The sequence below is a fragment of the Eleutherodactylus coqui genome, chromosome 1, assembly GCF_035609145.1.
Source record: "Eleutherodactylus coqui strain aEleCoq1 chromosome 1, aEleCoq1.hap1, whole genome shotgun sequence".
Classification (NCBI taxonomy): domain Eukaryota; kingdom Metazoa; phylum Chordata; class Amphibia; order Anura; family Eleutherodactylidae; genus Eleutherodactylus; species Eleutherodactylus coqui.
The window spans coordinates 470,634,081-470,661,296 of record NC_089837.1 but is presented as its reverse complement, the minus strand read 5'-3'; the positions used below and the strand labels follow the sequence as shown (position 1 = coordinate 470,661,296).

At 40.2% G+C, this 27,216-nt stretch overlaps 1 protein-coding gene across 2 annotated transcripts in view; it reads right to left on the bottom strand.

The window, feature by feature from the left end:
* AGAP2 (ArfGAP with GTPase domain, ankyrin repeat and PH domain 2) overlaps window positions 1-27,216 on the bottom strand; it is a 270,155-nt gene that overhangs the window by 59,857 nt on the left and 183,082 nt on the right. For both annotated transcript variants that reach the window (XM_066584399.1, XM_066584400.1), the window contains exons 4-5: window positions 3,216-3,301; window positions 743-884 (exon numbers count right to left, since the gene is read on the bottom strand). In XM_066584399.1, the coding sequence (XP_066440496.1) occupies window positions 743-884; window positions 3,216-3,301 (228 nt within the window). The remainder of the gene's footprint in view (window positions 1-742; window positions 885-3,215; window positions 3,302-27,216) is intronic.

The following is a 27,216-nucleotide window of genomic DNA, read 5'->3' as shown; positions in this document are numbered from 1 at the left end:
CTATAGAAGGCGTTGTATCTTCTACCCTGGAGGTTATGCCCATGTGTACCACCCAATACAAGACTGAATTAACCCCTTAACACCACAGGGTGTACATTTATGTCCTGTGTGTACGGGGTGTATATACAAGTCAGGTGCCAGCTGTCTGTGATAGCAGAGACCCTCCCACATCAGCCGCGATCAGCGCCAATGCTTATCACGCCTCTTAACCCTCTAAATGCCACTGACAATTTAGACAGTGGCATTTAAATGCCCCAATCATTGTTTAAGGGTCCCAAATGGCCCCCCACAATGAGATTGCAGGGTTCCGTTTGATTGGCATGGCTGCCATGAATAAATGCTGTGACTTTTGGCATGTCTTCATAGACTGCCTGTGAAAATGCAGTATAGTGTAATACTGTGTCGTTGTAAGCGCACTGACCCACAGACCAAAGTTATCAGGTTATTTTTGCCTCAATATCTACACCATGAAAACAAGATCCCCCCAATAGCGCCGGAATTGCATTTTTTTTTCCATTTCACTCCACTTGGAAACTTGTAAAAGTTTTTCAGTACATTATATCATACATTAAATAGCACCACTGAAAAGGGCAACTAGTCCACAAAAAACAAGCCCTCAGATGGCTACGTCATTAGAAACATAAAAGAGTTATGATTTTTTTGAAAGTGAGAAGGAAAAATGAAAATGAGATTTAAAAAAGCACTACGTTCTTAATGGGTTAAAAAAGAAAAAGCACCTTACCTTGAGTCCCCACCAGAGCCACAGCAAGGTCTGAGACACTTCGGTAGTTTGCCAAAAGAGCATAGTACTGGAACATGTCTTGGAAGCTTGCCTCATTCTCCAGGCTGAACACAAAGATGACGCCATCCACCCAGTTAGCAAACTAAAAAGCCCAAGAGGTTAAATCAATAGGCAATCTGTCAATGGGAATTGCAGACACTGGTTTATGCCACTCCCCAGTCCCTGGAGATTTATCTAAATACCCTCTGTGCCTCCGTCTACTAGTAAATGCTTCTAAAATCATTCAATATCTGAAGACAGCCAGTTCATTCAGATTCAGCTCTGTCCCTTCCAATTGTACTAAAAGGCAAAGAGGAATTTAATAGGTAACATCCCAAACAGTAGAAACTCTCAGCGCTGTAATCGGAGCGCTCTTACGGAGATGTAAGAGGGGATTCCAGTTCATCCCAGTAATGATATATCTAAAGGATATGTTTAAAGCATATGTCACCACTACAAGAGAGAGGACATACAGAATTGCTTATATTATGCAGGATAGATAACTATGAAGCATACAGATGAATATGAGAGATCTTCTAATAAGGGAAATTGTGACCTATTGGAGCCCTTGCCTCAGAATATTTAGGTATTCTGAGCCAAGGGCTCCATCTCAGGACGTCTTTCCATTAGTTAATTGCAACTATCTTTTCAGGACAGGAGGTGCCCACAGAAAATCCTATAACTAATTGTCTTTTGAAATATATGGATTCCCTGCAATGCTTCTTTTTTACTGAAGGGGCGCTGTAGAAAATATGAACACGAAAAAGGAGTTTCCTCACAGATGTCAGCTCATTAGATCTTTCAACTAATTCAGGATAATATACATTGCACTGCATTTTATGTCATTTCAAGAACTGAATCCCCATAACTGTTACAGTTATATACTGTTACAACCCTCTTCTGAGCACCAAACACTACGTATAAAGATTTTGGGAAGGTGTGGGAAAAAATGCTGCGAAGTAAGAATGCTTACAAAAATAGAAATTTTAATAGTTTATTTTTGTCAGTTAACAAAATGCAAAGTGATGAACAGAAGAGAAATCTAAATCAGATCAATATTTGGTTGACCACCCTTTGCATTCAAAACAGCATCAGGTATTCTAGGTAAATTTGGAGCCAATCAGACGCCTCCCTGAAGTTACTGCATGATGGATAAGTATCTGCCTGTATTTCTCAGCATTGAGGAAAGCATTACTCTTGATCAAATCCCAACGCCATATGCTGAAATGCAGCCCCAAACTTGCAAGGACCCTCCACCATGCTTCACTGTTGCCTGCAGACACTCATTATTGTACTGCTCTCCAGACCTTCAATGAACAAACTGTCTTCCAGTGCAGCCAAATATTTCAAATTTTCACATTTCAAAATGTCATGTTTCTGCATCCCAGTTCCTGTTTTTGTGTATAGTTTAGTTTTTTTTTATTATTTAAGGTTTTTATTAATTTTCCAAAAAAAGAAAACGTGTATAGTTGAGTGGCTTAGCTTTGTTTCCATGTTGAAGGTATGGCTTTTTAGCAACAATTCTTCCATGAAATCACTTCTGGACAGACTGGTTTCTATCAGTTCTGGGCTGATGGCACTGCTGGACATCTTCCAATTTCGAAGGGAAGAAAGCATGACATGTCTTTCATCTGCTGCAATAAGTTTCCTTGGCTGACCACTGCATCTATGGTCCTCAACAATGCCCGTTTCTTTGTGCTTCTTCAAAAGAACTTGAACAGCATCTCTTGAAACCCCAGTCTGCTTTGAAATCTCCGACTGGAAGAGATCTAGCTAATGCAGTAACCTACCTTGTGTCTTGTTGACATGTTACTATGCTCAGTCTTGCCATGATGTATGACCTATGACATGAAACGGTCTTCCACAACCTCACCTTTCTAGCAGAGTTTGGCTGTTCCTCACCCAGTTTTAAGCCTCCTACACAGCCGTTTCTGTTCCTTAATGATTGCTTTTGGTATCATTGGTTAATCATTTGGTATAATTCTACAAAATCCCTGACTTTGTGCAAGTGTACCTAGCAGAATTGATGCTGTTTTGAAGGCAAAGGACGGTCACACCAAATACTGATTTGATTTAGATTCCTTTTTTGTTTTGTTTTTTCTTAATTGACAAAAATAAATGATTAACGCTTCCATTTTAGAAAGCATTTTTACTTTAAGGCATTTTTTCCACATCTGCCTAAATCGTTTGCACAACACTATAAATATGAGTATTGTGATTTGCTCCCTTGTATGTATTTTCGTTAACTTTTTCTGTATGTGAACTTTAGTTCTTTGTCATTCAGTTCCTGAGTCTTAACTATTTTAGTTTCCAAATCTTAGAGAATCTCACTGTATTCTTATAACCATTGTAATGTATTCCTAGTTACCGACTTGCCGTCTTGTTTCCCTATCCATATGCTCCTGCATAAAAATCAAGCAGCAATCACAATTACCTTGGCATCTGGTGCGCCAGCTTCTTCTCTTATCAACAGAAGGTAGCTCTGCCCTTCCACACTAATCTCCTTCTTAAACTGATCACCTGGATAAAGATCAAAACAATACGAATAGTTAAGTCTATGTAAATGAGAACCGATTCCTAGAAAACATGGCGAGTGAGCAAAGGATAAGGTACTGTTCACATTTACATTAACGACTATGGACATCTTTGCACAAAAATTTGTGTTATTGCTCATTTGCTTGCTACATGCAAAACTAAGCAACTTTCTAAATAATACTAGACGTTCAGCCACCAGTGTGGAGTTAGCTGGAAGTCATGCAAACTACATTTTTTTAGGAGTCTGAAGTTCCTCAAACCTCAGTGCCAGAAGTCAGATTTGGGTTCAGGATAGCAAGCTCTGGAGGAAGAACCCAATTTTTAAAGGGGTTGTCCATTTAAAAACTATTGTTGGCCTATCTGCAGGAAAGGTTATCAGTAATAGATCAGCAGGCATCTGCCACAGGATTCCAGCTGATCAGCTGTTCACTGGGCAAGGATGTTTATGCACTGAGCTGATTTATGCAGGAAGCAGACAGCTCTGTTCTCACTGCAGTGGCCTGAACTGGTATACTGGTCAAAGTTCTCAATGAAGTGAAAGGGGACACTGCAATACCAAGCCTGGCCACTGCAGTGAGAATGGAGCTGTCTGCTTCCTGCAGGAATCACCTCAGTGCATGAACACACTTGCCCAGTGAACAGCTGATCAGCTGGGATCCTCGACTGTGAACCTAATCTGATCTACTATTAATGACCTGTCCTGCGGAAAGGCCATCAATAGTTTATAACTGGACAACACCTTTTGTATCAGTACCTTCAATCACTGACCATAAAATATCCATCAGGAATGCTCCATCCTTTTCCTCATTATTTCTCACTTATGATTAATTAATTTACTTGTTCCTATGCTAAGTATTTGAAACATTTTAGTGGAATGTAACCTTTTAGGCTAGGTTCACATCATGATATGTCTATGCCCCGAGGTCCTGTCATGGGGTTCTATCTGAATCCCTAAAAACAAGGTCACCTACACTATTCTGTCTGGCACAAATTCTAGAAACAAACCTGCTGAAATGTTGACCTTATTGCTCTCCATTTCAGGAATGGAAGCCTATAATCTCATGCTGGGGTTCTCTCTGGATTCCATTTTCAGGTATTCAAGCATAACCCCATGATGGAACCCAGAGGCGTAACTTGAAGATTCAGGGCCCCAATGCAAAATCTGTAACGGGGCCCCCCAACTATAATGCTTTATTCATACTACTAGGCTCCCTGTATTGAATAGAGAAGCCTTATGGGCCCCCCAAGGGTCCTGGGCCCGGGTGCAACTGCATCCCCTGCACCCCCTATAGTTACGCCCCTGATGGAAGTCCAGGACATAGCTATATCATGGTGCTAATCCAGTATTACAGACATATTAAGTGTCCCCAGCTCTTTCCTGAGCAGTGGCACAAACATATATTCTAGGCTACATTCACCAAACATCTCCATAGGGCCCTATGCACACAGTGTTTGCATCTGCATATGTTTTTTTTTTTACAATATAGAACATCATAGAGTGATGCACTTTCCTATATAGAGTCATACATTTACATATAGAGGCATAATATACTTATTAATGACCTGGTAGAAGGATTGTACAATAAAATATAAATATTTGCAGATGATACAGTCATGATACGGACGATACTATGTAACGTAATCAATGCTAGAAATATACAGTTACAAATGGATTTGGATAAGTTGGGGGCAGAAAATGGCAAATGAGGTTTAACACTGATAAATATAAGGTTCTGCACATGGGCAGAGGAAATACATGTCACCATTACACACTGAATGGGAAACCACTGGGGAACACTGACATGGAAAAGGACTTGGGGATTTTAGTTAACGGTAATCTTAACAGAAGCAACCAATGTCAGGCAGCTGCTGCCAAGGCAAATAGGATCATGGTGTGCATCAAGAGACGACTATGGGCAAATGACATGTACATTGTTCTTCCTCTTTACAAGTCACTGGTCAGACCACACATGGAATATTGTATACAGTTTTGGGCACCGGTACTTAGGAAGGACATATCAGAGCTTGAGCAGGTTCAAAGTAATAAACGGAATGGGTGGACTACAACTACAAAATTGGAGTTATTCACTTAAGAAAAAAAGATGGCTGGGGGGCAACCTAATAACTATGTATAGATATACCCGGGGACAATATAGAGATCTCTCCCATCATCTATGTATACCCAGGACTGTGATTGTAACAAAGGGGCATCCTCTACGTCTAGAGGAAAGAAGGTTTCTACACCAACATAGAAGAGGTTCTTTACTGTAAGAGCAGTGAGACTGTGGAACTCTCTGCTTAAGGACGTAGTGATGATGAACTCGATAAAAGAGTTTAAGAGTGATACAATATTATATGTTATAGTCACTGATTACTTCAGAAGGGTCGGTGGTCCGGGGATTATTACGATTGCCAAATTGGTTGAGTTAGGAAGAAACTTTTTTCCTCAAATTGGCTTCTAACTCATTGGTGTTTCTTTTGCCTTCCTCTGGATCCACACAGCAGGATAATAGACTGAACTGGAAGGACATATGTCTTTGTCAGCCTTTCATACTGTGACCATACAGTAAAAAAAAAAAAGCTTATGCCATGTTGTATAGAGCTTTACAATGGGAGCCTATGTGATCCTTACTGTGTATTTCCCGCAGCAAATCATTGGGAGTATTGAAATACGTAGTGGATAAGTCTTTCCCTTAGAATCTTTTTTGCGTATCAACTAAATTAGTTGCAGATGATTAGTTCAAGAAATAACTCGGGTTACAATATATTGTTTATGAAGCGGCTGCAATGAATGAGACGGCAGCATTAAAGCCATTGTGTTCCTGATTAGTTTCCTCCCTTCTTCTATCTTTGTCACTGTCTGTGGTGACTTCAACCCCTTTTTGTCACTCTCCATCCATGACAGGTTACCGCCCAACTTCAGAGCACTTCCGAGTCTCCATGGATACTGGAACAAGAGACCGCGTCCACTATTCAGTCACCATGGAAACTGACAAGAACTGAGGGGAGGCAGGAAGGAAGCAATATGTGGATAAGTGCAAGCCGCCAGATTTGGAGGCTTTTAATCAGGAGGGCTGTAGTAGAGCTTATAGCCATTTACATCTCTTTGGGAAATGACTTTAATTTCCATGTAAATTAACTTTTCTATAGGACTCTTGTTTTTTAAAGTTGTGCTCATTGTGTTTTACCAATATTTCCCACCATTCTTTACTCTAGAATGTACAAGAACCCCATGATGTTGTTAGTTTGCTAAAAATGACTATTTTCAGATGTTTGAAATAGTCAGTGAATAGCAATATTTTACTATCTTATCCTATTTCATCTAAAACTGCGGCAATGCTAATAACCTCCAGCTGACATTATATGTTGGCAGCGTGCAGGCATGATTTGCATCAAATCAATAAAGGACATTTTGGCACTTCAGTAAAAATAAATGCAAAAGGGAAGATGGAAAAATGCCACTGCAATGCCACCTATTGGATGGCAGCACTCCTTCAAATCAAAGTGACTTTATAACAAGTCTTAACAATGATTGGCTGCCATCCAATAGGTGGCACTGCAGAGGTATTTTTCCATCTTCCTTATTTGCATAAATTACCCAGAGGAGCTAGCATAAATCTCTTTAGTCACCTTTTAGGTGTCCCCAAACCCCTTCTCGGTGCTCTCCTTGGGGGAGAGACTATACCATCCCCTGACCCACTCACCCCCTAGGTGTCTCCACACACTTTTAGGGTGCTCTCCTTAATGAGGCATGACACCCCTCCTGACTAACATCATCGGCCTCTCAAAAACTAAGCCAGAAGCCTGCTGCACACTGATGAGGAGCAATAACCCCGAAACAGTTGTATACGCATGGTTTTCTGGCTTGGATTTCTATTTCCAATTATTGTTAAGTCCTTTTATAAAGTCACTTTGATTTGAAGGAATGCTGCCATCCAATAGGGGGTGCTGCAGAGCAATTTCTCTATCTACATATTTGCATAAATTACCCAGAGGAGCTAGCATGGCCTTATATGTCCCCTTATTCACCTTTTAGGTGTCCCCACACCACTTTTGGGTGCCCTCCTTGGGGAGAGACTTTACCATCCCCTAACCTACTCACTCCTAGGTGTCTCCACACACTTTTTGGGTGTTCTTCTTAAGGAGACACAACACCCCTCCTGACCTACTGTAAAAATAAATTAACTCCTTTGTTATGGCATAATTAAAATCCATAGTGCATGGTTATTAGTGTACAGCTTACACATTTCAAACACATAGGTGCTTGATCACAACATAAAACAATTGACTTCCTTTTAAAACAGGAAGAACCAATGGAAAGACAAAATCAATTGAAGGTAAGTACACTGTCCTACCAAAAGTAATCGGATATCTGAGCAAGAATCAAAAGTGGTATTGATTTACACCTATTAATACTTAGTGGGGATCCTTTGGGCCTAATGATATTGGATAGTCTCCATACTTTCTACTAATGTCTGATATATTTCAGCTGGTTTTACCCTCCAGTCATTCTGCAAATGTCTGGAAAGTTCTCTCTAAGAAGATGGACGCTGTTGATATTTTTTGACTCGACATTTAAGTTTGTCCCAAAGATGTTCAATAGGGTTCAGGTCGGGACTCTGTATAGCCGGTCCAATCTTGATATACCCATATACTCAGACCATTGTAAAACAGTGTTGGAATTGTGACAAGGCGAGTTGTCTTGTTGGAAGTATTGCTGACCATTACCAAGTATTGCCACATTGTTGGAAGCGCATTATTGTCTATAATGTCAAGGTACACTGGCATGTTCATGGTTCTTGTTACTAAAACCATGGATTGAGAGTATGCCACATGAAGCATCCCCAGACCATAACGGAACCTCCACCGTATTTAAAATGAACCTGTCACCTCAGTACACCACCGTAAACTAAGTTATGGTGCTATTCACGGAGATGATGGGGAGCCAAAGGATGTATTTTTGAATTCTCACCCACTCTGGGCTGTCCACTGTTGAAGTCTGTGTGCAGTCTGAAAATCTGACTCTTTTCAGACCGCCATGCCTATAGGAGAGCATGCGAAAAGCAGTTTGAAAAGAGTCAGATTTTCAGACCACCCACAGATTTCACTAGGGGATACTGCAGTAACAGTAGAGTGAGTATGAAAAGTACATCCCCCAAGGTGACATATTTCCTTAAACTACTGGCACAACCCATTCAGGCAAAAGGCATTCTCCAGGCATCCTCCACACCCAAGTACCTCCATATGATCTGAAGTAGTGTGATTTGTCACTCCATAGAATGTTTTTCCATTGTTCAACTGTCCAATGACGATGCTTCTTGCACCATTGTAGACCGGTGGTTGCATGGCAGTTCAGGAGGGATGGAATAACCCATTTATCCAATAGCATGCACAAACTATGACTTGCAGGAATGCTGCCTTCCAATAGGTGGTGCTGCAGAGGTATTGTTCAATGTCACTTATCTGCATATTACCCAGAGGAGCATGAATGGCCTTAAAGTTTTCTCACTCACCTTCTAGCTGCTCTCCCTAAGGAGAAAAATAGCATTCCTGACAAACTATGACTAACACCTCCAAGGATCTGCATCTTATGTAGCATGGTTTCGGACACATGACATGCTTATAAGACACAATCCATTCTACTGATAGGGGTGTCTAAATACTTTTGATAAGATAGTTCATATACTCATTACTCAACCCTTTATGTTCATGACACCTCCTAATCATAATTTCCAACCCAAATATCCTGTATTTATCAATAGAAATATAATAGATTGTTTTATAATTCATCCCCTGTGGGAAACGTGTTCCCAAGTTTAGGATCAAATATGCTTCACAGTGCTCATTTCCATTTATCTCCATGGATAGGTCTGTGTATCCTCTCTATACCCACAAAGCTGAAAGTTTCCACTGAGCTACCATGTAATTCTATGAACTGCTGTGCCGCACCAGAGATGTGCACAATCCTCCTCTCAAAACCTGCCAAATGCTCAGTATGCTCAACTTCATTTTTCTCAGTGTACACCTGATGTAACATAAGTCTTAATGCACACCATGCAATAAATCTTATAAGTGATGCCGTTGATAAAATACAACCTCAAGTGGCTGAAAAGCAGATCATTAATTGGCAAGTATGCAGATATTACATTGGGGGCTAGTGTATTTGAAAAACGTATGCCAGCAAAGCGACAGTCTACTAATACAATAATAGACTTCAGATTTCACTTTGGTATAATCAAATAAAAAAAATCAAATCATGGTATTTGTATAGCGCCAACTTATTCCGCAGCGCTTTCAGGTAATTATTACTTATTACCCCCCACCAAGCTGGGTTCTCATTTTACCAACCTCGGAAGGATGGAAGGCTGAGTCAACCTTGAGCTGGCTACCTGATTCATGCGGGGATTGAACTTGCAACCTTCAGGTTGTAGGCGAGAGCTTACACTCTGCACCACACGAGGCTCATCTATGTGTTTCTTCTGAAGACCGTTTGAGTGAAGCATTGACCTACTTCAGCTTTATGGCCAAATTGTAAATCTTAACTTGTCCTAGCCTTCAAAAAAGAAGAAAAAAAAAAAATATGGCCTGGGCAGCGAGAGTAACAAACAGAGAAGTCCTGAATCCTATAAGACCCGAAATATCACTGGAGGACAAGATCACCAGACTCACGAATTTTGGCCATGTAATGTGAGCAGAGGCGCTAGAAAAATGTATAACGCTTGGACAGATCAGTGGCAAAAGAAGACCTAGATGCCAAACAACACAATGGCTGATACTGTCAAAGCTGATACTGGAATGGATATCACACAACTGAAAGAAGCAGTGCAAAACCGAAAAACATGGAGGGAGGGAGCCTTTAGGGTTGGCGAGCGTCGTGAACGACTGAATGGCTAACAACAACAACTATATATATAGCATTAATCTCTTAACATCTGCCATATTGCCTTTTTGTAGCGGCCATTTGAGAGGTTTCTTCTGATCTGTCACCTTTTACAGTAGTACTCCAGAAGAAGCTACGCAAGGCTGACTGGTGTAGCTTCCAATCCTGATGCCCAGGCTCTTGATAACAGCTTTGGGCATCAGGGCCGCGATCTGAGACCAATAGATTTGCTACCATCCCAACTCGTCCCACAAAACACAAACCCCCAGATGGCTATGTTAACAGAAAAATAAAGACATTAGGATGTTTTGGAAGTGAGGAAGAAGAAATAAAAATGAAAAAAGCAAAAATGGCTTGGGAGTAAAGGGATTAAGGTTTAAAACACCTGCGGGATAAGGTGTTAAGCAAGTAAATAGAAAAACAAAAAAGAAACAAGTCAGTTACATAGAACAAGCTACAATCGCAGATTCCCTCTCAACCCAGTCCATAAATAAAGCTAAGACCATCCAGTGTAAACCGATACAACTACATAGTAGAAAACGAAAGAATGTTTTGGAATAAGAAGCCTTAGCTGTTTAATCAATGCTACCTAACAAGCATACCTTGAGTATTCTAGGAAGATACAAATGTGAATTAGGAATCTGAAGGATAGAAAAACATGAAGGGCAAAATCCTGGAACAGGACCACACAGAGTGTAAGAAGGACCCAACATCTAACTGACACATAAAGCATGAACCTAAGACAGAGACCCCCTCTCCCACACTTTAAGTCTTCAACTTCCTTCCAAACATTTGCTCTTAATGTTTCCTTAAGTAGTGACTGCTCATGATCTCTTAATCCAAATCAAACTCCTCAACAATGTACATTACACCTCAGCTCGATTAAAACTCTACCCATTTGACAAATAATCTATCAAAAGTCTTAGATGCAACAGTTTATGACAGAGCATTGGCTTTGGTTTGAGTATTAGAAAGGTCTGGGGAGCCAAGGAGATCTTCAAGTTTAGATGAGTAGAGTAAAATGGATAGAGCTTTAAAAATTGTGCTCAGATGACATGATAAATCTGAAAATAATGAAAAAAGGTTGATCTTAGGACCCCAACCCTCTCTCTGAACTCACTTACACTGGAGTAGCCAGCATCCTTTAGCCCTGAGGAGGAGCATTTCTAAAGGACAATGCTTCTGGGATCATAAGAGTTGCTCCTTCAATAGGGACTTCTATGCGCATGCCAAAATTTTGAGACGTTGTTCCGACAGAGGGTATCCAGGATCTACCCTACAACAGGGCTTTAAACATTCATTAGATAATAGAAAATAGACAGGAACGTCTCATCCCACTATGGTAGATCCAGTGATGTTATCAATATCTTGTGGAAATATTGGCCGATATTATGAACAGGTCCTCCAACATTCCCTCAGATCACCTGCTAATGATATACAGCCTTTTCTTTTTGTCCAAGCCAATCAAGAGCATGGCCTAACCATGTACGGGGGGGGGGGGGGGGGGAGAGAGATCTCTCTCTCACTCTCTCCCCTCTGCTCCTCCCTGCTCACTCCCGCAACTCACTGCTCTCCCCCGCCAGCACCCGAATCTTTAGGGACGAGCGGGCAGGTACTCGCATAAGGCACTACTCACTCGAGTAGTTTGCCTAAGCGAGTACGCTCGCTCATGTCTAAAACCGTATTTTCCCTAAAAAGTTTTGTAGGTTGGCGCTTTCAGGTTGAACCATCAGTGTGTGGTCACACCATATGTTGTTATTACGTTTACTCTTCAATAATGACTATTTTTAAGGTTGGGCAAATCCAAGCATTTATATTTGAGAACTCATTGTCTCATTGGTCAGTTATTTAATAGCTCAATTTGACCCTTTTTATAGCCCGAGGGCATGTTCATTTAGCTTATGTAATAATATTATCAATGTCTAGTTAAGATACACGCTCCTCCTTCTAAAATCTCTATTTCTATTATTTTTTATTACCTTTGTTTAATAAGAATTACTATTCATCATAATAATTATCCTTTTTCATCGCTTCTGTCTGCCCCTTGATATGATTTTGTACCTTTAAGGCTAGCGCCACATGGCTCTGCATGGACAGCATTATTGGTGTTACGGCTGCTATTAACTAATGTAGAGGTTACGTGGTACTTTTTGGAGAGTAGTACTCTATCTGACCATTGGCAAATCTCTGCATTATGTGGCAGGAGTGGGGTGGTGGCCTACAGTGACAATTGTCAAGTGGGCATTTTTGAGCAATTACTTCCCTTGACTTCCTGCATAACATAAGGACAGGGAAAACTGGCTTGGTCTGATGGAGGTCACATGGGCCTGGCATCCGATGGTGCGCACACTCATCGGTGACTCCCACAGACGCAGAGTCCTGAACGCCCTGTTACTACTTAAATACAGCCAGCAGGCTATATCATCTGGCTCCTGTACTCTCTATGTGGTCACAGTGATTTGCCCCATCTAGGGCAATGGTATTACCCCTGCATTTCATAGAATCTCTGGTCACATTATATCATTTTAGGTATCCTATTGCGTAGTGTATTTTTTGACTGTTCTATGAATTGGAATTTGTTGATGAATTGGTATTCCCATAGATCTTTATTAATTGTCATTCAGTTTGATGATTATGTCATTATGGATTTGGAGTGATTGTTAAAATTTACTGGTCCTTTGAGGAACCTATATTTAAAGGGAACACATTGGGACTTTTTGAAACTATATATGTTAGGAACATATTTATTAGGAAATTGAGAGTATGCAATAGGGTAAATATCCATGATGGGGTTGCCCTTGTCAGGGCAGGTGCTGTATATTCATCTAGGGGCTGCAGAGATATCTTGAGGGACAGTTTATCCCTAGAAACATTAATGTTCCCTAGTTTCTTCTCCAAATCCGGTTCCTCTATTTGTTCCACTTATGTTGGTATATTATTCACTGGCTAGGTGTTTGTACTTGGGATGTTTCCTTTGATGATACACAGGCATATTTTAAATCAGTAAAATTAAAGGTTGCATTTTAGGTGTTTATGTTTTCCACTCCCTAACATGCCCAGTCTCAGCGATTATGACGACTTCAATAAACTCCAAATGTGGAATACCAAATATATAAACAGTGATCATGGTACCACAATACATAGAATGAGTTCTAGGAAAATGAACTCCTGTTCAGAAGTACATAAATTATTTTTTGTTCTCACGTCATTGTAAAAAAAAAACCTTGTGCAGAACATGTCCAATAACGATGATGGACTGCTATTCGAAGATGATTAAGGTCATAGTCCATCAACCATGGAAGGTTGGGAACTGGCCTTTTGCCAGCACATAAACCTATTGTATCAGGGAAAGTTTTCAGCAGTCTGTTTCATCATAGGAACTCTAAGCCTAATGATGTTAAATATAATCTTCTAACACAAAACAGGACAAATTTAGAATTTTCGAGGGTATAGAGCAGGAGCTGAGCAGATTGAAATATACTGTAGTCTTGTGGGGAAAGATTCAGTACTACTTGACACTTATTCATGTAAATCCTTGCTTATTCAAGGCGTAGGAGTTAAAGGGTTTTCTCATGACTTAAATTTGCTTCACAACCACTCTGTTCTTCCTGGTTGCTGCTGACCAGGACATGTGACTGCTACAGCCAATCACTGGCTATAGACGGTCACTGTTGTGGCCAGTGATTGGCTGCAGCAGTCATATGTCCTGGTCAGCAGCAACCAGGAAGGACAGAGTGGTTGTGAAGCAATTTTAAGTCATAGGAAAACTCTTTGAAGTGTGTAGTCCTATTCAGTGATTGACATATGTCTCTGTATGCAAACTGATACAGGGGAAGAAAAAAAAAGAAGAAAAAAAGTATGTATCGCCTTCCAGTTGCATATTTGTCATACTGAATTGTGTCTAATTTTTAGAGCGGTTGTCCAAATAAAGACATTTATCTCCTATTCACAGAATAGGGAATAAGTGTCTAATTACTGGGACTTAACTGCTGGAATCCCCACCAATCCCACGGATGATAAAACTTGAATCCCCCATGTGAATGTAGCAGTGGTGTGTATTCATGACCACTGCTCTATTCACTTTTATGCCCCCCCTCATTCCATGGAAATGAATAAGGGGGCATACATGTGCACCGCCACAAAATTCAAATGGGGCGTTCAGGGAGCACTATTTTCAGGATTACAAGGGGTTTTAGTGTCTTCAGTCAGAAACCCCTTTAAATATTATTTATATAAGACAAAAGTAAATACATAATACTTTTCAAATTATTGATGTATTTACTTAAATAGCTCCTGTCTTGAGAGCGTGGCACTTTAGATAAAGCATTCAGATATTATTCTGCTTTCTGGTTAACCCTTTGTCAGCCCAGGATATATGTCCTACGTCCTTGCACTTCAGTAGGTAAAGACGTATGAGATATGTCTTTGCTTCAAATGGTTATATCTCAGGCTGTACTGCAGTTAGAGCTTTGATTTGGTCTTGTTTTAAAGCTACTTATTCTGGCTTTTTTTGACCTGGATTATCATTTTAGACACAGTACAGTCTAGAATACAGGAAGTTGAAGTGGGAGCAGTATATACCTGCAGCCTTAACTTCTGACTGTATTTCTAGGTCCTGTATCTCCGAATGTAAGAATCTTGGCTTTAAATATGGATCGAAATCAATGCTTTATCTGAAATACAGCCTGAGGTATGGCAAGTTGAAGTTGATACAGAAAGCTGATGAGAGTTTCAGGCACAAATTTATGTTAATGTGATTTCTTTTAAATTATGTTTGTCACAAAGTTACGTGAAGAATAACATAGCTGTCAACAGCCTATCAAGACAACTGCAATCGGTACTGTTGTCTGCCTTCAGGAAATATCTAAGATTTATGGGTGCACTTACTTTTCTAGGTGTGTAAGCTATGCATTTCCTGCATTTTATAGCTTGCTACCTTTTATTTAAAATTTTCAATTTCAAACTAGAGTTTTGGCCTTTCCAGTTCTGGTGATTTAATTAAGATATGTGAATGCAGGCATGGGCTTAAGAATATAAGAACTCTGCATATGATGAATTTTTTAAGGAGGAATTGAGCATCTAATTTTCTGTGGAGTTATATTTTTAGCCTTTATATGCATTTTTAATTAAAAAATTATGTTTTGAAGCACAATTACAAAAATGTGTCTATGGATATGAAGCGCTGAGTGGCATTTTGACAATATGCAAGGTGTCTACTTTCCAAATAAATATGGGGGTTTAGTATGATTTTTTTTAAATTTTATTTTGTAATTTAGTATTTATCTGTACCAAAAATCTGTATGCAAATTGTTCTGGCTAATGGAGGTGCAAAATGTCCAGAAACTCCAAGCAAGGAAAGGGTTAATATGAGGGAAAACCATTGCATATCTGGGCATTAACATCAGCTATTTTATAAGATAATAGACCAAACAATGTAAAGCATATGCCTTTAAATAATAACATTGTCACATTGTTAAACTGTATGCTGATACTTCTTATGGTTCATCAGCTTCAGAAAAAGCCAGATGACCATCCATATTGGGAATCCTGAAAACGTTCTTCAGCAATATGGGTAAAGAAGGGAGTCAATTTTCCTTCAGTTTTCACATATTGCTTTTTACTACAAAATATTGTAGCTGTTGAATTATCATGTAGCATTTAGTTAATTATCCCATTTCTAGCTGTTTTCAAAAAGTTCCATACATTGTGCAATGGCCAGAGTTGGTACTGCAGCCCGAGTCCCATTCCGTTCAATAGAATTCAGCCTGTAGTACCAACCTGGGCCACTGTACAATGTACGGAGCTGTCTGAAAACAGCTATAAATTGTACAACCTCTTTAAGGATGCAGCCTTTCTTTTATTTTTGGTTTCTCTTCCCAACTTTCAAAAATTCATAACTCTTTTATTTTGACATAGCTGAGTGAGGGCTTGTTTTTTGCGGGACGGGTTGTTTTTTCCAGCAGTACTATTTAATGTACCATATAGTGAAGTAAAAAACTTTTAAAAGTTGAAATGGAAAGAAATTGCAATTATGCAATCTCACCATCCTTGGGTGGCGGGGGGGGGGGGGGGTGTCTTTTTTTCATGCTGCACATATTGCAGCAAAAACGATACAATACCTTTATTTTGTGGGTCAGTATGATCAAGATGATACCAACTTTTTTTTGCTGTACTATTTTTTAAAAATAAAACATCTTTTTCTGACTGCAATACCTTTTTTACCTTTCTGTCGATGGTACTGGGATATGGCTTATTTTTTTGGCGGATGATCTGTGATCTTGTGATTTCTATTGGCACCATCTTGGAGTACATGCAGTTTTTTGATCATTTTTTATAAAAAAAAAAATTTTGTAGAGACAGGGTGACCCAAAAAGCACAATTCTGGCCTTTTGCATTCTGCCAAGATTATTCATTCGGGATAAAAAATGTGGAATTTTGATAGATCGGACTTTTATGGACATGGCAATAACAGATATGTTTGGGTTTTTTTTGTTTTGATTTTTAAATTTAAATACAGGACAAAGGAGGTTTTCAAACTTCGTTACATTTTTTTTTCTAGTACCCTAAGGGGACTTAAAATTGCGATTCTTTGATTGCTCGTACAGTATAATGCAATACCATGGTATTGCATTACAGTATACTGTATTGTGAAAGTCACATCTGAATAGATATTTATTCTTGGCAGCCCCTGCTCCATACAAACTCCACACCCAGAAGATATACATGTACACCCTTTTGTCTTAAGTGGTTAAAGGGATGTTCTAGGTTCAGTAAATAAAGTTGATTCATTTATACAATTAGCCAATATGCTTTCTGTATCAAGATCCCTATTTGCAGTCATCCAATAAATCAATACACAGCATATCATCATATAATCCACTGGAAGTAAGCAATAATGCTTTTCTATTGAATCTTAGCAAGCAGAAATTTAGAAAACTGAGTTATTGATATACAGTAAATGTTTTGCAAAACTGTATCATTTCTAGTTTTACAAAAGATACTATTTATTTGCCTAAACCACAATACCTTTTACTGTACTTTCAATCGTATATATATATATATATATATATATATATATATATATATATATATACACATATATACAACATGCTGTGAGAACTTCTTTACGTACAACTTAATTTTCTTAAAACAAGAATGCTAGAATTGCAGATTTTCCTGTAAATTCCTCCTCCCTTTCTTGCCCTTTGGGTAAAAGCCGTGGTGTGATTTACATCTGGCTCCACTCTTGAGATCCCAGACATAAGAATAAGGGGAGAGACGGGGAAAAGTTAAACATATGTTGTGCAACTAAAATGTGTAGTTTGCATGTCTTCAGAACGCCTGCAATAAATTCACGTGAAATCCCATTCTATCCATGCGACCAGGAGCTTCAGCACTAAGTTGAAGGGACAGTTCCCATTGGAGGCGTGAGGGGATGTGACATTCTTTGTTGTGCACAGCACTGTGGAAAAAAGCTAAGGGTTTCAGACATCGACTATGCAAGGTCTGAAGGGAAGGCTGTGTATAGCAGGGATTGTGCTGCGAAATTATACTGGCTTTTTGCAGCTAATAAGTTGAAATTAAGTAAAAACCTCTTCACTGTCTGTAAATATAATAGTACTTTGTATACAAATATGTGATTTAAAAGGCTCAAACATGCCGGGGTGGTATATTTAGGAATCAGTACAGTTATTGCCTAATTACTAGAGATGAGCGAGCACCCAAATGCTCGGGTCCGCGTTATTCGAGTCGAGCTTTTCATAAAATTCGAGAGCTCTATTGGAATAAAGAACCCCACTGACTACAATGGGAGACTCAAGCATTTTTGTATGTGGGACGCCGGGTCCCGAGCTTTTCTCTCTCTCTCTCTCATAATACTCATAACAAATAATTGCTACAATGTTTCACAAAACATATCAACAATCTAAAATTCCTCTAGGCCTGCAAAATAGTTAACCCAAGTCTTGCCTCTGTATTAATGACATTTAGGTCTCATGCCCTTGGCCAGGTCGGATTCCGGCTGCGACAGCAGAATCAGACCTGGCGCCCTCCAGAGACCCATATTTACCTGTCCAGATTTGCTGCGGGGGTCTTGGCTGGTGAGTTGGCGCGCATGGGCAGTACAGCGTATGATGTGCCGGCGCTGGGCAGTGACGTGATTTCCCGCGATTCTTCTGTTGTGCTCATAGCGAAAGTATCGTGGGATGGACGGCTTCCATTGACTGCAATAGAAGCCGTCTGTTCGATTTTACGTACAAATTAGAACATACTGTGATTCTCGCCCTTGAGCGTAAAATCGCAGTTGATTTCCGCTCGTGGGCAGGGGAGCATCGCTCAACATGGCATGTCTATCGACAGACATTGCTGCGGAATTCGCGGCGGGTGTTTGACTGCGAATTCCGCAGTGATAATCCGTCCGTGGGCATTCGGCCTTAACCTCATGCATAGGGTTAGTTATAGACAACTACATTAACCTCTGTTATTCCAAGGTCATTTGTATAAACCATATTATTGCTCTCGAACACTAAAGTGCTCAGATGGGAAGACCTAAGCCACATCCATCCTACACTTCCTCACCAAACATTAGACCTATTCTCTTTTGTTCAGCATCCAGAATCACCAAGGACGCGATTTAAGTTAATTAGGCCACGTACTAACTATGCCGCTTCTGTCAGATCAGACTATTCATTGAAGAATGAACTGCAAATACAATAATCAAAGGTGGCAAACAGCAATTCAACATAAAATATTACATGAAGTACAGCTCTGTGGTCTATAGTGGTTACCTGTCTGGAATTCCTACAATAAGCACATCCCTTTAGGATCACCGAGTGCATTGAATTTCATTGCTAGTGACATATGACCACAGTCTTTTCCTCGTACATTATCAAGTACAGCCCTGAGAAAATGACGACAAATGCGCAAAGACAAGACTCCTGTATTTGTGACCTTCATTATCACATCAGGTCACATGCTGATTAGCAAAGACTCGTTTATAGCACACAATGTACAAGCAGAAGAAGAAAGAAAAGTCTTCGGCATCCATTGGCACATTTCTTGGTAGAGTATAGTTACGGCAATGTTAGGAATAGTGACGAACAAACTTTTGAAAAATTTGGTTTGTCCGGTTCACTGAACTTTAGCATAAAGTTTGGTTCAGTCTAAATTAGTTCGAACCAAACCTGAACTTCACCAATACCCCTAAAACTTGTGTATTACATTGTCTAAGAGCAATAAAAGTCCTGCGTAACACTTTTAGGTCACCTAGAGTGTATCTAAGTACTACAGAGCTGTTTTAAAGCAACCCTCCAGTCCAGAAACAAAGATGGCTTCTGGTATGCATCATTAGTTTAAGCCACTATACACCTGCTTTGATTGACCATGTGAGCAGCACTGACCAGTTACAACAGCATGCAGTGTCTTAGACTACTGATGCATACTAATGCACAGTCAGAAAAGTGATTTGGCCATTATTGTTTCTCAAGTAACAGAAGGTTGCGTTAAGGCAAAGTTAATGAAGAAAAAGATGGAAAAAAGGAAAAGAAGGAAAAAAATAAAAAAATAGAAGAGTGAAAAGAAGAAGGAAAAAATGAAAATGATTACTTTTCCTTCTTCCTTTTTCCTCTTCTTCTTCTTTTTCCTTCTCCTCCTTTTAGTGGGATCAGCTGAGGTTTGGGTTCTCACAAACTGAATGTTTGGGAAAGTTTGAATCGAAAAAGTTCTACTGTTTTTCGGCTCGCTCAACACTAGTTATGAATGCCGCCAGCCGTGAATTACACGTTATGCTAGGGCTATAATTAGAAATGAGTGAGCACCCAAATGCTCAAGTCTGTGTTATTCGAGCCGAGCTTTCGTGAAATTCGTGAGCTCTACTCGAGTAACAAACCCCATTGACTACAATGGGAGACTCAAACATTTTTGTATGTAGGTTCGTCTCTCTCTCTCTCTCCTACCAGACAAAACAATTGCCAATGACGCGCACTGCGTCACGGCAGGGAGGGGCCAAAACAGGCACGTCACAGCGGGGAGGAGCCAAAAACTGGGAAGGGGTCGAACACAGATTGATGCTCATTCGAGTAATGAGCACCATCGAGTACGCTAATACTCGAACGAGCATCAAGCTCGGCAGAGTACGTTCGCTCAACTCTAGTTATAATATCATAGCATGTTATAGCTAAACTTTGATGCAGGTAAGATGGTATATTGCAAACAAGAAAAGTTAGCAATATAAGACTCCATTATTGAAATGTTATATAGCAGGGTTATCTGGGCAGCATCTGTCGTATAATGTATACCAATGTATTGATATTGATATTTGCAGTTTACATGGCAATATAATATGGGCACAGTATACAATAAATGTAGCTGTGCAATATCAGGACCATTTAACGCACAGTATGACACTGTTCTGCATTATAAGGTATCATTCATGCAGCATTTTTGTACACACTGTGGGATTCCGTCTTGGGGTTCTGTTACAGGTGCCAACAACGGCATTCTGACGAAAAAACCCAAATAAAACCAAACAGAACCATTCACTGTTATTAGTCAAACGGACACCACTTTAGAGACTTTTGCCAACGTTTCATTAGTTTCTGCTATATTTGTAGTATACAATAGCATAGTCAACTATGTTATTCATTACTCCAACTACAGTGGAAACTAATGCAAGCCTTGTCAAACAGACCTTAAAGTGGTGTCTGTTTCACTAATGACAGTGAATGGTTCCATTTGAGCGTTCCATCACAATGCCGTTTTCGGCACCTGTGATGGAACCCCTAGACGAAATCCCACAGCAAGCGCAAAGATGCTGTGTCAATGTTTTCTAAGACAGTAAAATAGTTATTCAGGCTCTGCTGACATTTTTGGTCAGGACATCCCATTTTCCCTTTCTGTCATAGGAACAAAAAAAAGGAGTGCCAACTAGGGATAAATCTATCACATGATGGACATAATGGTACCCAATGAACCCTGTAGACTATAATGGGTCCGTTGGGTTTCCGTCATGCCACCAAGCATTTTACAAGACTGAATATTGCAGCATGCTGCGCTATTAGTTTGAGACTTTGTACCGGATCTGTGCCGGAGGTTCTGAACTATGTACATAGTCAGGCTAAAAAAGATATAAGTGTTCGCTCATCTCTATTACTGATCAAGTTACATATTGATATATGAGCTCTTCTTTCATATGACTTGAACACCTCTCTTATCCGACTTGTAAGTCCATGTATAGTTCCTGCTTGTGTTTCATTAGAGGACTCCAGTATTGCCTTCCAGGGCTATTATTTTGAGGTATATTGACAGCCACTATCATATATCTTCCTTTTAAGGATGCTCCGCAGGTTCTCAATAGGATTAAGGTCAGGAGATGATGGTGGCCAAACCATGGTTTTATCTACTGTTATGCCCATGGCAGTCAAGCAATCAATAATTTTTTTCAGCATGGGATGGTGCATTGCCTTGCATGAAAATGATTTTATTTCAGAAGACACAATTCTTCTTTTTTTACCCTGGCAAAAAATGCTCAGTAAAGAACTCCACATATCAGAGTTCATTTTGATACCCCAGAGACTGTAAAGGGACCAACCATCTCACTTCCCAATATTCCGGCCCAACACATTACTACTTCATCTCCTTTCTTATGTCTCAATCTTGTAAAAATAGGGTGACAATTCAAGAGCCATTCAGAACTCCATGCATTTGGACCATCCAGTGTTGCATGGCATTCATCGAGGAATAAACTGTTTAAAACTGCACAAAAGCTTCTATTAGTGAGCTGTGGTTAGGGGTAGCTGAATTACAGCTTTACGTACAACTGCCAGCTAGAGATGAGCGAACGTACTTGTTTTGCAATCGAACACCGCTTTTTCCAATAACTGACTACTTGGGCAAAAAGATTCGGGAGGCGCCGCAGGGGAGCTGGGGCTTGCAGAGGGGAGTGGGGGGAGAGGGGGAGAGAGAGCTCCTGCCTGTTCCACCACGCCGCCCCCTGAATCTTTTCGCCCGAGTAGTCAGTTACTCGAAAAAAGCGGTGCTCGATTGCGAAATCGCCCTAAACTAGTACGTTCGCTCATCTCTACTGCCAGCCTCTGAAGGATCCTGCATCAAGAGGTTCATGACAATCCAAAGACATCAGTACCTTTAAATACGTGTTTGCTGCTTAGCAGTGGCATTTTTTACAGCTGCCCTTTTATTAAAATTAATTTGGCAGAAATGTTCCTTATTAAGCCTTTATCATATTGCATTCTCCTGTGCTGTGAGTCACTCACATATTTTTTCACAGTTCGATGATCTCTCTTCAGTTTCCGTAAAATATCAATTGTTTTCATGCCTTTTTCAAGAAATTGGACTATTTCATCTTTCAGCTTTCTGGCAGTGAGGGTGATCAATGAGTGGAGCAGGTTACCACGGGAGGTGGTGAGTTCTCCTTCAATGGAACTGTTCAAACAGAGGCTGGACAGACATCTATCTGGGATGATTTAGTGATCCTGCACTGAGCAGGGGGTGGGACCCAATGACCCTGGAGGTCCCTTCCTACTCTACCATTCTATGGTTCTTTAGAAAGATCATTTTTCTTCCCCATATTGCATGATCACTGTGACTTCCTTAATAATATGTAACCTTCTTTTTAAGTAACGTTCCCTTTAACCAAGCTCACCTTGCAATTTAATTAGCAAACCTGTCTGAGATTGATGCCACACATCTAAAAGGAGATAAGACATTAGATAGACACATATAAAGTAGTATCAAATGCAAGCAAATTCAGAGTTTAAACTATGGAAGCCAAATTAATTCCATGTGTTTTAGAGAATAGATAGATAGGATCCAAGTCATCAAGAAGAAATCTTGATAATCAGCTCTGCTCTGAAGTATGGCCATAAGGTGCCAGTATATAGATTTAGTATCCTGCTGCACCGTCACTGCAGAATTTTATTACCTTGCTGAAATTACTTGTCTGAGCGGATGTTTATTAATCACCTTCAAATCTTTCAATTAAGCATTTTTCACAACTGTAATCACAAAGTCAATTAAGCACCGCAGCGGAAACTGTGTGACACTCTACTGGGACTTGCTCAAGGTCCACTGCCAGCATTATGTTTTAATATACATCATGATTTTTCTTAGGCCATTTTCAATTTAGACGAAGTGACATACACAACAATAGAGTTAGTCACCATGACGGTAGATGTGGTCTGAGAACCGACTGGATGACATGAAGACTTGGAGCTTTTATGGAAATGATTTGTGTTTTCCAGGCATAAAGTATAGTTAGGGTCTGTTCACATTACATGAAATGGCTATGTATGGGAAAATGTCCTGATGTATGCTCAGATCTACCCAACGTAAGCACCTATACACCTTAGGAGGTTCTTCCCACTACAGTGAAAGGAGAAGTATAGCAATATATACCTGCTTGGTATGGACACATATCTGTGGACCTGTTCCACACGTGTACCCAAGCTTTTTATATTAGTGCTATATGAGGCTACTCAACTTAAGGATAGCCTACTAGTCAAACAGACAGTAACTTGACTGGGGTTGTGGATGTAGGATAGCAGGGGTAAACTCAAAAGATAGTGGAATTAACCAGTGTCCGTAATCTACCATGATGTTTAGGTGCCCTCAAGGAGATGCTTACATCTGAGGGTAATATATTGGCTGGACTGAATTTTCGAGTGGTATCTTCTCCATCAATGTATCTCAATCATGTGAGTATTGCATCTAGATGCACTTTATTAAGCCTTTGCAATCCAATTTTGGATTCAGGGTTTCCTAGGGGGCTCTCTCTTTCTGCTATTATACAATGGCGCCATCTGCTGGCTAGAGCTAGTGCTGCGGTATAGGACATGCTGGAGAGGTGCCTGACAACAGAGCGGCCAGTAATATACAGTAAGAATACCCTGCCGGACATCTTCTGACATCAGAGCTGTACAGCCTTTAATCAGAATGTCTTTAGACGTCAGACAGTGGATTGGAAAAGGTTATAGGGGTTGTACCAAAATTACAAGATATCCCCTATACACAGGATAACTTACTGATCAGTGAAGGTCTCACTGCTACGATCTCCACTGATCCTGAGAATGGGAATTCCAAATCCCCCTATTTTTGTGACTGTGGGGATGCTTCTCCCCCCTGCAGTGACGTCACTGTGAATAGAGCGTTAGCTGAACATACGCAGTAGGCACTCCATTCATTTCAATGGGGCTGATGGAAATACCTGAGTGCTTGCCCCTTGGCTATCTCGGCAGTCCCATCGAAAATGAATGGAATGGTAGCACACTCGTATTCTCCTCCTCATTGTGGGTGGGTGCAATGAGCCCATAGTGAGTAAAATGGGGAATATGGGACCCCCTTTCTTGGGATCGGAGAAGGTGTCAACGGTGAGACCCCCTACTGATCAGCAAGTTGTCTCCTATCCTGTAGATAGAGGATAACTTGTAACAATGGTAAACCCCTTTAAGGCCTCCTGCACATGAGCGGAAATTCCGCAGCGGATTTCCCACATAATTTCTGCCCGTGCCTGCTGCCATAGGATTGCATAAGATAATGCAATTCTATGCAGACACCCGCAATTTGACTGCGTAAGCAAACTGTGGCATGTCCTATTTCTGTGCGAGCCTCGCAGAGGCCCGCACAGAAACGTCACGGCTGACACGCCAGCTCTGCACATAGCAGAGCGGATAAGACACCGGGAGGAGGTGAGCCGCAGTGGTCACTGCAGCAGGATCCGACCCGGCCGTCTGCAGGAGGCCTAAGTTAACATTTTGTACACATAGCAGTCATAGATTTCAATCTCCGGTGCGCTGATAGTTTAAGATGCGTCAAACCTATTAAGTGTGGGTCTTTTTATAAGTTTGGCAAATTTCACTGCATCGATGTGTTAGTTACAATTATCAATAAAAGGGCTGCTGTGGCCGTTTAACTCATGTAATGCAGTTTTCATTTATTGCAGTGTATCACTAATCCCATTTTAAGTCATATTTTTTAACTGCAGTTGGGAATGAATTTCAGCAGAGAGAAGGGTGCTAAAAAAAGTCTGCTATAGATTAATAGTAGGACATTAGTTGTTCCAGCTATTGGAAGCTTCGCATTTGGCATCTTTGTTCAGTCTTCTCTTATGAATGAGTCATACAGTATATTGAAGAGACACCATCTCTCCAAGAGCAATGCAGGGATATACAATTAATGCTGTCAAGTAGCTGCTTGTCATAATTACCATTTAATTAGACTGGAGTGTGAAGACATTGTGACAATGGAATGACAGAGCTGACAGCTTAATAGTCAAGGACTGACATGGTGTCTTACCACCATGGACTAATGTCCCATAGACAGTTCGTCAACTAGAATCTTAATTGTAATTATCAGTACCTCTTTTTTTTCCCCATAGGATGAACATTTTCAATTTTTATCATGTTCTCTTTCAAGGACAATAAAGTTCATAGTAGGGCGTCATTTATTATAGTGGATGGTACACCATATGTAATGTAAGATCAGTTATTGTATCGGAATATAATGAATGATGAAAGTTATTAAAAAAAAACATAGATTTAAATTAGTACCAGAAAAAATAAAAACAATCTGCTGTGGCACCCAGACGCAATCAGTAAATGGGGTCAGAGAAATCTTGATGCCACGGTGGCATCAAGATTTCAGCCCTGGCCCATATAACCGCATCTTCGCTGGGCACTGATGAGTGCCTTCTTCTTTTTAATGCAGAAGGTCCTAGAGGTGTCATCTGTCGGAAATCCCTCAGTGTGTAACGTGCTCTTCTTCATAACCTCGCTACAACATCTCCTGTAGTCTCTGGGCTGATTGGCCGATAGGGAGGTGTTTCCCATAGGGGGCCAATCAGCCATAACGAAAGTGTATTTATTCTAGGCCCACCTCTACATGGGCCTGTGAGCTGAAACGAAGCGACTAGTGAGTCGTGAGCGATTTCTTGCTCAATGCTGTGATGGTGGATGTATGTACATGGTGCGAATATTGACGAAAATCGCTGTTCTAAGTGATTAATCACCCAATGTAAAGGTACCTATAGACAGAGGCTTTGTTCTTGACACTATAAAAACATGACACTTATTTTAGATCTCTATGCACAAAGAATTAGACTCTGTTCACACTTTAATTTAAATTTCCTATCCTTAGTTGTGTTATGGAACAGAAGAGCGAACAAAAATGGCATACTTGATACGTCAAATGATGGAAACCACCTGAAATTATTGGCTATAATGGGCCAGTTTACATCATAGTTTCTGTTATTTTATTGGAAACAATAGCCCAGCATGCTGCACTATTTTTCCCAGAATTTAAAGTGGAAACCTTGACCAGAAGCTCCAAATGCAAGTCTGTACAAAAGCTTAGAGGAATCACTCCTAGGGTAAATATGATCAATTGAACCAAAATATCTTAGAACAGAACATGAAAATATGTAATGTTGTTTGTCCTGTTTTGACAATTTTTCCCCAAAAGATTCAGCATTTTTGCATACACAATCTATAAGCAGGTATGAAGGACACCAGCTGGGGAAACTAAAAGATGAAGTTAAAATGTAAGGGTGCAGTCACTCAGGGCTGTAATGGAGCCGCATCATGGAATGGTAGAGTTGGAAGGGACCTCCAGGGTCATCGGGTACAACTCTGTTCAATGCAGGATTCACTAAATCAGAGGTCCCTAACTCCAATCCTCGAGGACCCCCAACAGGTCATGTTTTCAGGATATCCAATAGTAAGAACACCTGTGGCAATGTCTGAGGCACCGATAATAATTACATCACCTGCACAATACAGAGGAAATCCTGAAAACATGACATGTTGGCGGTCCCTGAGGACTGGAGTTGGGGAACACAGCACTAAATCATCCCAGACAGATCATCAATAGCACACTACAAAAATATTAACCATAGCTATAGAAAATAAGGGAAATTTACTAAGATTAGGGTTTCATTCCCCAGCCTAAACCAATTTTACTATGCAGTAAAATTCTCCCAATTTATAAAAAGATCCACACTTCTTGATAAGTT